The following is a 16,170-nucleotide window of genomic DNA, read 5'->3' as shown; positions in this document are numbered from 1 at the left end:
GTAGGAAATAAAGCCCGGGGATATCACACACAAGGAAGGAGCTGTTGGAAATAAAGCCCGGGGATATCACACACAAGGAAGGAGCTGTAGGAAATAAAGCCCATCCCAAGTCTCTCTCCGCTCACCATGTTCACAAACGGACTTCACATATTCAAATCCATCTAACACCCAGATTTAGGCCCATATTTATTAAGTGCTGCAATTACATAAGACACCTTATGGCCCATTAAAGTGACACCGGAAGGTATCTTCGGGAATAGCAGCGCTTAGTAAATATGGACCCCCCATACTTAAAACATTAGAACACCTTGGTACCACCCCTTTAAATATGGCTGCCCCCCTCTGCACTCCTTAGTCAGGCTCTTACTTCTCTTTCTTCTTCAGCAGGGCCTGAGTCTCCTCCAGCTTCGTCTGGATCTTCTCCACCCGATCGTCTGCGTCCTTGGATGCACTGTCCAGCTTCTTCTCCAGTAGGCTCAATCGCACGTTTGCCTCGCTCAGCTCCTCGCCCTAAACACGGTGCAGGAGGAGAACACACGTTGGTTTCTCCACGGCTCAGAGGAATACTTGCGTGGAAACCCCTTGAGATGTTGCTATTGCCTCGGACTTTCTGTACAACCGGTGGTAACCGACTGGTGTGAACAATAAAACATTCATCATGATGACGTCAGAACCAGTACCCAAGACCCGGTATTCACTGGCGTTATGGAGGAAAAAAAGCTTTTTAATCCGAAGAGCAGTGAAGGCCTAAATAAGGATGGACAGTGAAAACCCCAATATCAAAACGGGTCGAAGTGTCTTATAAAACAAAGCAGTGGCACTGCCCGCACCAAGGACGTCTGTACTTGCTAGACAACGGGGAGAATGGAGCGATTTTATATGGAATATCCATTCTTTAAAAACAGACAAAAAGCCGCCTGAAAAATAGTTTAAAATTCCACCCAAGAGATGAATGGGCAAATAACGGGGACGTGTAATTTGCAAGGACGACTATATAAATGCTAAATATTCTGTGCGTGGAGGGGATCTGGCTCTCTTGCTGATTTCCCCATGTGCGGTTATAACTTTGCTTGACCAGAGATGGCGCCGAGTTGTTTCTCTACACTTATTAACACTCGCAGGTCCAATTCATGGCGTCTTAATCTCTTCTCAAACCTTTGACTATCTGTCTCTCCCCCAACTTTTGGAGACTACTTGAAAGACAAGGTGGACTACCAGAAGAAACATCCCCTCTGTGCCTTCCTCTACACCTATTCCCCTTCATCTACTCATAGCTTTCTCCTCCATAACAGGGGAGGAAGAACTTCAATTACTCTTCTCTCCTGCCACTGCCCACCAGCTTGATCCCACCCATTCCCATCTCCTCCGACCTCTCGCCCAAACTTGATGCACATTTTCAACGCCTCTCTACCCTTTGGTATCCAACCTTCGCTGTTTAACCATGCCATTATGAAACCTAATCTCAAGAACGCCCTTAACCCCATTAACCCAACTACCCTACAGTGTCTCCTGCTTTTTAAACTTACAGAAAGGCTTGTATATTCCTGCATGCTTTCTTTCCTCAGCTTGTATGCTCTCCTAGACTCTCCCCAATGAGTTTTTGCACTGCCTACTCTACTTAAACACTTACCAAACAAGCAAACCACCTCCACATTGCTAAATCCCAAGGTTAGAACTCCTTTCTAATTCTACTCAACCTGTCTGCAACCTGTGATACTGTTGACCACTCACTTCTTCTTTACCCTCCTCACTCCCTTAGTGTTCGGGATAAAGCCATCTGCTGGCTCGCTTTCTCGTCGTCATTCCTTTGAGTATATATTACCAACTCCTCTTCCCGTTCTGCTGGTGAACGTTAAGTCTCAGTTTTGGGACCTCTCCTTTTTTGCGGATGACCCCCAGCTGTATATATGCTGTATATATGCACACCGCACCTCATACCTGTAGTACAGTCCCAGGCCTCCAACTGTTTCACAGCAATTGTATCCTGGATAGCATATAGACGCCTCAAACTTAATATGTCAAAGACTGAGCTGCACATAATCGCACCTAAAACAAGCCCCACTGTGCCCTTTACATCTCGCGCAATGCCACTGCTATATCCACCCAGTTCCCCATATCCGTTGTTGAGGCATCATATTTGACTTTTCCCTTTCGTTCACCGCTCATATTAATTGCTATTGCTAAATCTTGCCACTTCTTCATCTGTTACATTGCTAAAACACAACCTTTTCTCAGTTTTACAACGATTAAAATGTTTACGCATGCCCTGATTCTCTCCCGTCTGGACTAGTGCAACCTTCTCTCTGGCTTCACTCTATAGTAAATGCTGCTGCACGGATAGCCTCACTCTCCTCTCCGACAGTCCCTGCCCATCGCCTCCTGGAAACGCTTGCTGGCTTCCCAATACATTTCCCATTCTCTACAAAAATCTTCTGTCCTTCAATGCTCTCCACTCCTTCGCCCCTATATCCATACTGGCACCCTACACTCTGCTCAGGCCTGTCTTCTCTCCGCCCCTGGAAAGTGCTCTCACACCATACAACCCTTCTCACATGCTGCACTCTACCCCTGGAACTTCCTCCCTTTCAATGCCCTCCAAGCACCCTCTCGACCTTCAAAACACATGTAGGGTTACCAGGTGTCCGGCTTTGCCCCAGACAGGTAATTTTCCTGTATGTGTCCGGTATTGTCCCTCTCTGAACGGGCAGCGCGGGGTGCAGGGTGCCCGCTCCTACCTCCGATTCAGAAGCGGCAGCGAGAGACTCCTGCAGGCTGCAGCGTCTTGTAACCAGGGCAACCGGCGGCATCATCTCTCCACCCTCCCCCCCTTCCCACGTCACTAAAGAGAGTGTGCACAGCCTCCCCCATATGCATGCTGGGAAATGTACTTTCCTTCCAGCTTTACATGTGGGAGAGAAAAGCTCCACTGTGTCTGCCAGGAGGACCTCCACAGGTAAAATACCAGGAGGGGGAGACGAGAGCATGAGGGAGGAGGATGAGGAAGAGGGGTGGTGGTGGGAAAAGAAGGTGGAGGGGGGTGATGGTGATTTAGAAGGGGGAGGGGGGTGTGGTGGTGAGAAAGAAGGAGGAGGAGGGGGTGGTGGTGAGAAAGAATAGGAGGAGGGGGGTGTGGTGGTGAGAAAGAAGGAGGAGGAGGGGGTGGTGGTGAGAAAGAATAGGAGGAGGGGGGTGTGGTGGTGAGAAAGAATATGAGGAGGGGGGTGTGGTGGTGAGAAAGAAGGAGGTTGTGGTGGTGAGGAAGGAGGAGGGGGGTGAGAGGATGAGGGGGGTGAAAGGAGGATGAGGAGTGGCGGTGAGATTGAGGAGGGGTGAGGATGAGAAGTGGTAAGAGGATGAGGGAGGTGTGAGAGGATGAAGGAGGGGTGAGAGGATGAAGGATGGGTGAGAGGATGAGGGGGGTGAGGAGGAAGGGGGGTGAGGAGGAAGGGGGGTGAGAGGGAGCATGAGGGGGATTGCAACAATCTTGGAAGTAGTGTGAGAGGAGCATTAAGATCAGTACAGCTCGCCCTGTATGACTGCTGGACTGTTATTTATAAATGATCTGACCGTTATGTCACTTATCGCTACATTTCACTCCATGTTTGCACTAATTTGCACCATTTCATATTGTATTGTGTAAGTACCCGTAGGTAATGTGTGGGAATGTATAAATAACGCACCTCCTCCCTGACTCTGAGCGCGCCGCATGATTCACCTTTGTGTCCAGTAATTTAGGACAAGCCACCTGGCCGCCCTAATCACATCTAAAATATCACAAAGCGTTGAATATCCCGGATGAGCATTATTCAGAACCATTATCCTCTTATACGCACCCTAACCATGCACTCAAACCTACTCCTATTATTTCTGTATGTCCCCCACATCCCAAATAGATAGTTAGCTCTTCGGCACAGGGACTCTTTATATCGCCCAGCACTGGGGGTGCTGAACACCTCCGCTTGCAGCAGGGGGTGCTTCCCCAGGGGTACAGCTATTTAGCTGGTGAGGCTTTATTCAGGGTCACATAACCTTATAGTGCTCTGGCTCCCTCATGGATTTATACGCACAGTCTTTAGAGGCAGAGCGCACAATGCCATTTATACTACGTTGTGTCACTTTGTATGTTGCACGGGGCCTCTCTGTTTTTGGTAATATAATGCCACACTCCACTCGGAGGTTTACGTTCTCCGTTCTTCTAACGTGAACATAAATCCTCTCTGCCTCACCTTGATTTTCAGGGATTTCTTCAGTTCCTTGATGACCGTTTCTCTGTCCTCCAGCTTCAGGCCGACCCCCTCTGCGTCCGTGATCTCTGCCCGCAGGGCGGCCGCTCTCTGCTCCACCGGGGGAGGCGACTGCAGGAGGGATAAAAGTCTCAGTGCTTCGGTCAGCGTGCCACGACACCCACTTACCATAAGGGCACGGTGCAAAAAGGGAAATGCTTGGCCATACATTGCAGACCCACCATCCGTGGTTTAATCATGAGGATTGTAGCACGATTCAACTACTAACAGGAAAACACCAGGACCCTCTACACAGACCCACCTTGCTCTGAGGCTTGTCTGCATCATACTCCCCTTCCTGCATGGCGGTCGCCATTTTGTTCATGGTGGCAATGAGGATGTTGCAGGACTGCCGGAGGCACTCGTAAGGGTTAGTGCCCTGCGAGCCGTAAATCTGGGAGACAGGAAGACAAGCATCAAGCTCCTGGTCAAAACATGTAGGCCCATATTTACTCAGCAGTGCTATTCCACAAGTCACCGTTACAGGTCTGGAAGACATCACGTGGCTCATTTACTGCAATGGGCCCTTAGTAATTATGCGCCTTAACGTGCGCACGAGAGACCAGCATTCAATAGATCCTGCTCTAACTTACTGGATATGGACAATGTGTGTGTGCGTTGTGTGTGTGCGCATTGTGTGTGCGCGCGTTGTGTGTGTGCGCGTTGTGTGTGCGCGCGTGGTGTGTGCGCGCGTTGTGTGCGCGCGTTGTGTGTGTGTGCGCGTTGTGTGTGTGTGCGTTGTGTGCGTTGTGTGTGCGCGCGCATTATGTGTGTGCAGACTGCAGTCTCTAGCAGTGGCCGGGTGTAGCAACACAAACCACAGTGAGAGAGGTGCACGGGCCACGGGAGCCACGCCAAAAGGAGCGCCACAAGTTTAACGCGTAACTGAGAGGTGATCCGTGGTAATGTGGTGACGTTATTAGCTGTGCCGACATTGTAAATGTCAATGTAAAGAGGGTTACGGCTGCACTCCTCAAATAAGATGAATATACAGTTTACCGGTGCTGCTGGTTCAAGGAAGTACCTGCCAGGCAAAATCCAAAGTATACTCAGGAAAAAAGGGGATCCAGCGCTCCACGGATTTCTAAATAAGTGAATTTAATGTGCCTAGTCACTTCAGAAAGACCTATTGGTCGAAACGTTGTGTGGCACAATACATTTACTTATCTAGAAATCCGTGGAGCGCTGGATCCCTCTCTTTTTTCCGACATTGTAAATGTGACATGTCTGTGTGCGCCCAACGCTTTCCAGATCACATTCTCAATCAAAACACTTAGATTGTAAGCTCTTGGGGGCAGGCCAAGCCCATTGCCTTATGTTGTCCGTTACTTGCTCTTATCCCCACTGTTTGTACGGGATTTGGGCTGAATTGTAATGTTGTAAAAAGTGTTGTGTACACTGTTATATAAATACGATGATGCATACGTGTGTGTGTATAATGTACTTTTGTCCACGAAGCACCTGGCACACGAGAGCTTGTCGAGTGGAGCTACGGATCCACGTCACCCTCTTGATCGCCAAACATTTGATGGTAAGATACCAGAGTTTGGACCTCGAGGTTGACGGGCTAAAGCCAGCCCACGCATGTCCCTGCAGTGGCCATTTACTTGCGGTTGCTCAGGCAGCTAAATGCAGTTCTCTTTAAAATGCCCCTAACATTACTGTAAAAGGGTCCTGTGGCACCTATTCTGAATTTGTTTTGTATCCGCCACTTTGGAGAATTAGCGCCGTGATGTACTGATGAACACCTTCCTGCAGCTGCTCACGTGGTGGCCTCTTGGACCTCTGGGTAGGGTGAAGCCCTCACCTGCTCAGCCGCTTTGAAGGCCACGTCTTCCAGCTTCAAAGCCTGTAGACCCTCATTCTCCCCCAGGGGAGCGATCATCTGGGCCCCGGCAGCCGCCACCTCTTGAAAGACGGCCACCACCCACTTGAGATGTTTGCGGCAATCCAGCAGGGTGTCGGAGACCTGGAATGAACACGGCTCATGTAAAATGTACCCTCCCGCCGCGCCCCCGGATCCCTGGCCTCTGATGTTCCCAGGCTCCTCTCACCTGCGGTCCGAAGCCGAGTGCTGCGGGTATCCCGGCTGCCTCCGTGCCGGGCATACGGCGCCGGATCTTCTTACAGAACTGACGGATATCGCTGCACGAGGTCTCCAGATCCTTCAGAAGGATGGCCAGGTCGGACGCCTCCTGTCCAGGCTGGAGGACAGATGACTATTAAACACGCGGCCCTCTGCACACGGATTTGGGAAGGCACTGAAAAGCTGAGCCCTCTTGTACACATACTCACAGGAGGTATTTAAAATAAATAAAACAGTTAATGATGTTTTTTCTCCAGATATATTTATTAAATAAATATCGTCCTCACAATACATTTCTTAATACCAGTTTTGGTGGCAAATGTGTTCCTGCCCAAGCTCGCCCCTTGCTGAACGTTTTTATTTCCCACGTTTAGGTAAAGGAGAACATTCCAGGTCTATTTAATACATCGAGGCCTACGTTGTCTTTGACAGCCCCCCCCCCCCCAAAGTTACTGGCACCCTCGGGTACAATAATCCTGCCCCAGCCTGACTGCAGTTTACAGTGGCTATTCTCCGCAGCTCAATGTGGTCCAAGGCGGCAGAAACAGGAAGTGGTCAGGTGGCCATGTTTTTTTTATTAATAATGGTTCTCTAAAATAGAATGTACGATGTACGTAAATATCTGGGCAATCTGAATCATCTCTGAACTTTTCAACATGGCATCGCTAGTGTTTCCCCCTCACCAAATGCACTTACCCCTCTTATCTGGCATACAGTGCAGCTCGCCACCAACTCATGTCTGCCGCCTGTACAGCCCCCGTCACACCCTGTATGCTGCGCATCAGCACAAGTGCCCATCTCCCAATGTAAACGCTGGCTATTTCCCTTTCACTGCATGTACATGGCCAGTTATAATGTTTGTTACCTTGGCAGTGCTTTTAGTAATAGTCCTAACCAGAGAACTCGGCCTGTGATTTATTCACTAAAAAGTTTGCTACAAATTTTTGGCCCCAAAAAAGGGGGAAATTGACAAGTCGAAGCAAAATTCAACATTTCGGCAGAGAAGAATGTACCTTGGAATATTGGGAGAGAATAGGGGGGTGGGGGGGGGAGAAGAGGGAGAGAGTAGGGAAAGGAGGAGGGAGGGAGTGGGAGAGAATGGGTAGCTGAAGAGGGAGGAGATGGAGAGAGTAGGAAAAGGAGAGGGAGGGAGAGAGTAGGGAAAGGAGGAGAGTAGGGAAATGAGAGAGTAGGGAAAGGAGAGAGTAGGGAAAGGAGAGAGTAGGGAAAGGAGAGCGTAGACGAAGGAGGAGAGAGGGAGGGAGCGGGTTCTATTTAGTTGAGTACCCATTGCCTTACAGGTAATTACCTCCCAAACTACTATCCATACAACACGAGAAAAGGTACCCGTGAACACACCCGAGATACCTGGAAATCACATCATTTGCATATTTAAATGCGCTCCCTTCCATGTTCCCGTTACCCTGCTGCTTATTCTATAACGTGCCGATGGCATGGTATATAGTAACTTACGTGCAAGAAGGCGCGGAGTCTGCTCACTTCCACGCCCATGCAGTCCAGGGCGCACTGCGTAAACTGCAGGAGAGAAGCGGGTTTCCTGTCATTTAACAGCCAGCAACAAGTACATGTGACACCAACAGCTCTCACCATCATCACCATGGTTCAGCAATCTGTTACTGGCCCTCCCAGCACCCAAGCGCTGCGTGGGAAATCTCACACACGCCCACATGGGCAGGGAGTCACAGCGCTATGTGAGATATCGCACACACGCCCCACATGGGCAGGGAGTCACAGCGCTGTGAGATATCGCACACACGCCCCACATGGGCAGGGAGTCACAGCGCTGTGTGAGATATCGCACACTCCCCACATGGGCAGGGAGTCACAGCGCTGCGTGGGAAATCTCACACCCCCCACATGGGCAGGGAGTCACAGCGCTGCGTGGGAAATCTCACACCCCCCCACATGGGCAGGGAGTCACAGCACTGCGTGGGAAATCTCACACACCCCACATGGGCAGGGAGTCACAGCGCTGTGTGAGATATCGCACACACGCCCCACATGGGCAGGGAGTCACAGCGCTGTGTGAGATATCGCACACACCCCACATGGGCAGGGAGTCACAGCGCTGTGTGAGATATCGCACACACGCCCCACATGGGCAGGGAGTCACAGCGCTGTGTGAGATATCGCACACACCCCACATGGGCAGGGAGTCACAGCGCTGTGTGAGATATCGCACACTCCCCACATGGGCAGGGAGTCACAGCGCTGTGTGAGATATCGCACACACCCCACATGGGCAGGGAGTCACAGCGCTGTGTGAGATATCACACACACCCCCACATGGGCAGGGAGTCACAGCGCTGTGTGAGATATCGCACACACGCCCCACATGGGCATGGAGTCACAGCGCTGTGTGAGATATCGCACACACCCCACATGGGCAGGGAGTCACAGCGCTGTGTGAGATATCGCACACACCCCACATGGGCAGGGAGTCACAGCGCTGCGTGGGAAATCTCACACACCCCACATGGGCATGGAGTCACAGCGCTGTGTGAGATATCGCACACACCCCACATGGGCAGGGAGTCACAGCGCTGTGAGATATCGCACACAATCTCGTTCAATGCGATAGCAGTTACCGTCAGATCGTGTGCGATATCCCACTGCACGCTGGCGATTAAGTTATACGTATCCCCCGGACTCTTACTTGTTTGACGTAGGAACTCCCTGGAGTTAATGCTCAAAGAAACTTAAAGTAGCGGTCTGTGTCAGGTTTAAAAATATCTAAATGTATTACACACGGGGGAAACTCTACGCTGTATATTAGAAAGGTTTGCACGGATGGCATAAATACACGAAAGGAGACCACGGTCTAAAATAAATCCCTTTTCTGTAAGAAGACCGTGGAACTATAAGGATGCAAGTAAAAAAGGAAGGGTTTGTAAATACACAAGTAATAGTACTTTATACCCGCTAATACTTTGCCCACTGTCTGACATCCCAGAGCAAAAGTATTAATTTCTCCCAAATATATCCACACGCCAGGAGGAGAATGATGGCCACTTACCTTGATGTGGTCAAACAGCTGCATGGTGCAGTCCTCCGGCTGCTCGGCTAGGTGGATGCTGTATAAGTGCTAACAAGGAGAAGGGAAACGGTTAGCAGCCCGAGACAGCATATTGTGGGAAGGATTCAGGCGGCTGCTTTCCCTCCCAGAGACCTCGGGCAGCCACGTGGGTTAGAGGCGCATTCAGCGCCACACGGAAACTGTACATCAGGCCAGATTACTGGCGTTTTCCTGCAATGACGACTGCAACTGGACCAATGACCGCTTCTGCTCACTGTACCCGGTATTATTTGGTGTCGGTCAGGGCTGTGTGTTAGGTTGGCGTTATGGTGGCTCATGCTCCAGTGACGGGGTGTGACCATTTATTTATTTATTAAATGTTTACCAGGAAGTAATACATTGAGAGTTACCTCTCGTTTTCAAGTATGTCCTGTATCCAATGCAATAGATGGACAAGGGCACTGCGGATTTACCATCAATAAGAATACTTATTGTGCCATAGAAACACACAACGTTTAGGCCTGCTGGCCGAAGTGGCACTTCACTTGGGAAAGGCCAGCAGGCCGGAATAATGCTGTAAGCCCTGGATATTGCCATACTTGCCCTGTTTCCAGCACCTGGTAATATTTTGGTCTTGTGGCCAGAACTATTCTTTAGGTTGGGCTTGTGGTGGATCATGCTCCAGCGATGGGGTAATGTTCCTACCCACCCTCTGCTTTCTGTACCTGGTAATACTTAATGGCCTTGGTCAGCGGCTCCACGTTGACGGTCTCATCCAGCTGGTCCTTGTGTAGGAGCTCGATGAGGAAGTCCAGAGAGCGCTCGTGGACACTCATCTCTGGGTACAGCATCCCCACCTTCTTATACACCTCCACACTGCACTTATTGAGGGCCCTTGGTGAGGACAAAGACAGGAGACAATGTCAGCTGGTAAAGGTGAGGTCCCACCGAGCAACATAATGATCATGTCACACAAGACAAGAGGAAGGAAATGGCCACCATGCTCCATGTACGCTCCAGCTCTCTTCTCTATACTGTGGAGTAGATGAGCACACATGGTAATATACTACACTGCTGCCTCCATTAGTATGGACTGATGGACACATAAATGTGAGATATTTGTATGTAAAAATGAATAAATGTTCTGGTGGCTTGGTGAGTGACACGGTGTTGGGTATTTTGGATATCTGAAAAGCACCAATACTCACTGCAGTTAATGATCTGCTTCAATGGGAACTTACAGCGAGCAAAAGGTCGCATGGGAACCGAAAAACACGAGAAGAAAATAGGAGAACGTTATTCTGATCAGAGTGGAATACAAAACAGACACAGTCCTCTGACGCGTTTCGCACCACACGGCGCTTTAAGGAGTCCTAATCTTCTCGGGTTCCCGTGCGACCCGCTGCTTGCCGTGACTCAATTTACCGCCGATGTTTGTGCGTTTGCCACCATGTTCATTTGGAGACCCGCCCCTGGGAGACGTATTTCGCTGCAACGTTGCCACACACAAATGTTTTTATAGAAAACACCCACGACTCCGGCTTCCTCATCGGAGGGAAGGCTTATACCACGGGTGGCCAACCCCAGTCCTCAAGGGCCACCAACAGATCAGGCTTTCATGATATCCCTGCTTCAGCACAGGTGGCTCAATCGGTCCCAGCTTTTTTTTCTTTGATGGCGACTCGCGGCGTTTGGCCAATCTTTGTCCTTGTCCTTCATTTTCAGACATACCTATAGGTACATTCAGAGCAGCAGCAGCGGGGAGCAGACCGCCTGACATTTCTCTCCGCACGCTGCTAGTGTCAGGAAGAGTATGTACCCGCATATCACCCCGCTGTGCTTTCATTCCCACTGCAGTGTATTTTGGTGCTATAACACCAGCAGTGTATGCATACTGCACCGACACACTTTATTCGAGCAAATACCCGGTATGTACCTGGCAGATACCTGGAATGCGCCACTCCTCACCTCTGACAAGCCCCGTTGCATTTGCCTTCCCAGCCTGGGTTCATGCCTGGCTGACGGGCGGCTGATCTGTTAAATGATAATGATTAGGATTTAATAGGCTGCAATGCTTCGCGTGTCTACCAGATGGCATAAATTCATGAATTGTAATGCAGTTTATATATCTATACTGTGCAGTATTGCAGCCAGCGGGAATAAAATGCTTCAATCCCTGCTTGGAAAATAACTCAATGCACTCTGGCAGAAAACAGTCACAAACCTCAATACACCCGGGTATACCCGAATTCGTGGGACTAGCCAAGCTCGAATAAAGTGTGTCGCCAGTGTACATGTGCAAATAATGGCACAGCGACTGCCCGACCCCAAGAGCTTACACACCACAAGTTTGGCAGATGAGTCACCGTGAGATAAGGCGACCTTCCTACCCAGCAAGTACTGACGAGCGTAATGGCCGGCTTTGTTACAGGACAGGTGGGTCTGTGGGAAGAATGGCGCCGCCGCGGTGGCAAAACGGAGATCGGCAGATTGAATAAACCTCAATTTAAGAAAACAAACCACAATGTGTATCTGTCTGTGCAGTGTGTCATCCGGACCAAAAATGCAAAGACAAGTCTAAGGCTAAAGCCCCGCTGCACGCGCCGTCTCGCCCGCACTGCGTTCAGGCGGCGCGTGCACGGCACTTCTCCGCTATATGCGGTCTTTAGGGAGCCGGTTTTCGGCGTGGGGGGGGCGGGGGGGGGGGCGTGGCCAAAGCGGCAGCAGCTGATCTGTATGCTCCGTGGAGCTCTGTTGGCAGATGCCTGCCTTGCCATCCACTGAAGGGAGGGGGAAAGTAATAGGCACTGAAGCCTGACCCTTCCCTCCACACTGCGCCCAGGCTGGAAACCCATCAGCGCCCCCCCCCCCTGCTTTCACTTTGAGCCGGGATCCGGCGAAAAAAACCCGCCCCCCCCCCCCAGCAGCCGGAGCTGGCCGCGACCTCCCCAGCACACACAGCCTGCAAAACGGGCACAGGAGGGAGGGGGGGGGGGGGGGAAAGCTGCACAGAAGACAGTGTATATTTCGATTCACGCAAACGAGTCCCTGCGCTCCAGACAGCTCCCCTCCTCGGTTCCCTGCCGCACCACCTGACGCGTCGCCGCTTGGGATCACGATCCTGGTGTATCCTCTGCTGGCTGACGCAGCGAGGAGGGACTGGGGCTGGCTCGGGAGGATCTCCTGTCTGGTAAGTGACGCGTACGCGCCCGCACGCGCCGCCGGAAGCAGCGTGACCCAGGCCTTAGCAAATATGATGTATTGGGAGTTAGATGCTGGCAGTGGGGACGGGGTAATAATATTACATGGTTAATGTCATACACATGTAACAAGTATTAGTCTCAAGACTGCACCAAATGTTGCTTGAGAAATAAATGTAAGCACCATCGAGCTTTTCAGAGAAAATACATCTGATGCTTTATATAATAATGCAGAGTCTCCGGCAGAGAAGGGGTTAATAACAGACACAGGATATATCCATGACATTAATAACAAAGTATCTGCAGGATGAGGGGTTTGTGCAAGCACCCTAGCCCCGGTGGTAACCATTACCAAGTGATGTGTTTGGTAGAGGAAGTTAGTGAGATAAATGTATTTGGCCGTGTATACCTTACTTACATCTGTCAGAACATCACTTGTATATAAAGCTGCAATATGGAGCAGTTCCACGTGGCACTTAAGGGATTACACGAGAACACAGCTGCCTGGCCACCTGCGGAGCAGCACTTTATATCGGACACGGCCAGACACCGCGTTACAGAACCACAACATGTGCGGAGGACTTCCAACCAGAGATTAATATCAACTTAATAACAATGAGAAGCAGACTGGGGAAATAAGTGAACAATACACAATTTCGGCCTTAAGACAAATGACATCTGCTGATCCTCCACTGCTTAGACGTATGTATGGATGCAGCCTTTTTTTTTTTAGCAGCACGCATAAATGCAATGGGTGGGTGTCTGGTGTGTGCGTGTCTAGTGTAAAACTGATGTGTGTCTAGTTTAAGACTGGTGTGCGCGCGACTGGTGCAAGACTGGTGTGTGTGACTGATGTAAGATTGATATGTGACTGGTATTAGACTGATGTGTGCCTGTGTGTAGTGTGTTTGTGGTTGTGCTTAATTGGATTGTAATTAACACACAGGTCCGTAATAGAGAAATGCCTGATGTGGAATCGTAACATCGGTGCCTCTCCCCTGTGAGAGCCAAGACTGGCTCCCCACACAAACATCGGTGCCTCTCCCCTGTGAGAGCCAAGACTGGCTCCCCACACACACACACACACACACACACATCGGGCCTCTCCCCTGTGAGAGCCAAGACTGGCTCCCCACACACACATCGGGCCTCTCCCCTGTGAGAGCCAAGACTGGCTCCCCACACACACATCGGGCCTCTCCCCTGTCCCTGTGAGAGCCAAGACTGTCTCTCCATACAATCCCTGTTATGGAGATAACAGCAAGCTGGGGACAGGTGCACATGAAACCCGTGCTGGGTTTGGACACACTGCCACATGCACTGCTGCTAATCTATCTTTTTTGCCCACTTTCTTCCCAAATAAAACAAAGCACAGCCCAGTTTCTGACAGTCTCCCTAATCCATCCAATGACTCATGTAGAGAAGTGATTGGATCAGCACCTGTGTCCAGAGGCTCCTAAGCCCACAGGGCAGGAAGCTCAGCTTCCTCTAAAAGCAGCCACGGATGTAAACAGGTCAAGGGACAGATGTCTACGAAAAACACACAACACACACACACACACACACACACACACACACACACACACACACACACACACACACACACGAAGGGAGATGGGATTGAGAACATTTGAAGAATCAAGACAATCTTGCAAGAAAACCTTCCACAGTGCCTCAAAAGGAAAGTGTTCGACCCGTGTATACCGCCCACGCTCACGTATAATGTAAAACTTCCATGTGTGTGTAGATAATCTTCAGGCCTTGTTGATTCACTGCAGGATGAAGGCCTCCTCGATGATCTTACAGGTATTGCCGTTACAAGCCGCTCTTGTACATGTTGATCCTACATGTTTTCTGATTTCATCCTCCCTTCTTACTTCTGGTCTTCGTCTTGGTCTTTTGATATCCCTTGGAATCCAGTCTTTGATAGACGATAGATTTATTCAGCGTTTGTAAGGGGACCGGTTAGGTGGGGACCGGTTAGGTGGGGACACAGGAACCCCAGCACCTTGGCACAGGGATCGCGAAGCAGGGTGGGGAGTGCTAGTTAATCCCTTCCCCCATGGACTGTATGTTCTCGTAAACGTTCCATATAATATCAATGCTCGCGTCTTTTTAACGCGTTTCAAATGGCTAAGATATACACAGAATCAAATGCTTTTTCGTATAGCGGAAGATCATATCCATTACATGCGGAAATCACCTCTTGTACGACTGAGGCACGTTCTATAGCGCCGCGCGCGGAATTTTAGTTGGCTGTCGTCAGTCAGTCTTTCTATACAAGGGCCGCGCGCGTGGCGAAGATGAGGAAATTCATCTTTTCGCACCGCTGCCTGCGCTCAAATGTATGTATGTGTGTGTGTATATGTATGCATATATGTATGCGTATACATATATGTATGCGTGTGTATGTATGCATATATGTATGCGTGTGTATATATGTGTATGTGTATGTATGTGTGTGTGTATGTATGTATGAATGTGTGTATGAATGTATGAATGTATGAATGTATGTATGTATGTATGTATGTATGTATGTATGTATGTATGTATGTATGTATGTATGTATGTATGTATGTATGTCTGCACAAGTCTAATACATTTTTTCTTTTTACTAATGATTTTTTTTTTAATAAATAATAAATTACACACACACACAGGCACACGCACACGCACACGCACACGCACACACTCTGTATACAACAGCCCTGACATGTGGTCCATGTGTTGTATTCACTGTGACATCCCGCTTGTTCTCCGGGCTGGCCAAAGTCCAGGGTTTGTTGCATCCGATTAGAGAGTATCTTTGTAAAAACCTTGTGATTGGAAGTAGACCGATTAGTCTGTAGTTCTTCTCTGTCTCTTTTCTTGTAGATGCGGAGAACTATGGTATTCCTCCATCGCTCTGGAACTTTCCTGTTCTTCAAGCAACATACAGTATAAGAGAGTTTTATCTACTTCTTCCCCAGCTTCTTTCCATATTTCAGCTGTAATTCCACCTTCTCCGGGAGCCTCCCCATTCTTCATGGATTTTATTGCTTTGCCACGTCTTCTGGAAGGACGCATCGTACATCAGTATTGGTTCCTTCTCGCTCTGTCTGCCTAATTATGTCCCATCACCCTCCGTTCTTGCACAATTTCTTGTAGACATCCTCAACTGAATATTGTAAGTGTACAAGCTTTTATATTTTACCCATCGTATTATTTGGGTTTAGTTTCCTTCAATTGTGTTCTTCCCCATATCCCAGCCCTCCTATTCCCTCCCATCTCCAGGTATAAGTTAGCGGATCGCTGTGCCTAGCTTCTTCTCCATATCCCAGTCCTACCTATTCCCTCCCATCTCCAGGTATACTTTAGCGGATGGCTTTGCACAGCTTCTTCCCCATATCCCAGTCCTACCTATTCCCTCCCATCTCCAGGTATACGTTAGCGGATCGCTGTGCACAGCTTCTTCCCCATATCCCAGTCCTACCTATTCCCTCCCATCTCCAGGTATACGTTAGCGGATCGCTGTGCACAGCTTCTTCCCCATATCCCAGTCCTACCTATTCCCTTCCATCTCCA

General features: G+C 49.6%; 1 protein-coding gene across 8 annotated transcripts in view; it reads right to left on the bottom strand.

Moving 5' to 3' along the window:
* Positions 1 to 16,170, bottom strand: part of DCTN1 (dynactin subunit 1) — a 272,607-nt gene that overhangs the window by 47,809 nt on the left and 208,628 nt on the right. For all 8 annotated transcript variants that reach the window (XM_075573554.1, XM_075573564.1, XM_075573570.1 and 5 more), the window contains 8 exons: positions 10,132 to 10,300; positions 9,407 to 9,475; positions 7,843 to 7,905; positions 6,338 to 6,487; positions 6,091 to 6,252; positions 4,546 to 4,677; positions 4,227 to 4,355; positions 368 to 510 (listed from right to left, as the gene is read on the bottom strand). In XM_075573554.1, coding sequence (XP_075429669.1) covers positions 368 to 510; positions 4,227 to 4,355; positions 4,546 to 4,677; positions 6,091 to 6,252; positions 6,338 to 6,487; positions 7,843 to 7,905; positions 9,407 to 9,475; positions 10,132 to 10,300 — 1,017 coding nt within the window. The remainder of the gene's footprint in view (positions 1 to 367; positions 511 to 4,226; positions 4,356 to 4,545; positions 4,678 to 6,090; positions 6,253 to 6,337; positions 6,488 to 7,842; positions 7,906 to 9,406; positions 9,476 to 10,131; positions 10,301 to 16,170) is intronic.

This window comes from Ascaphus truei, chromosome 1 (genome assembly GCF_040206685.1).
Source record: "Ascaphus truei isolate aAscTru1 chromosome 1, aAscTru1.hap1, whole genome shotgun sequence".
NCBI classification, from domain to species: domain Eukaryota; kingdom Metazoa; phylum Chordata; class Amphibia; order Anura; family Ascaphidae; genus Ascaphus; species Ascaphus truei.
The sequence above is the reverse complement of the archived record's forward strand: the minus strand, read 5'-3'. Positions and strand labels throughout refer to the sequence as shown.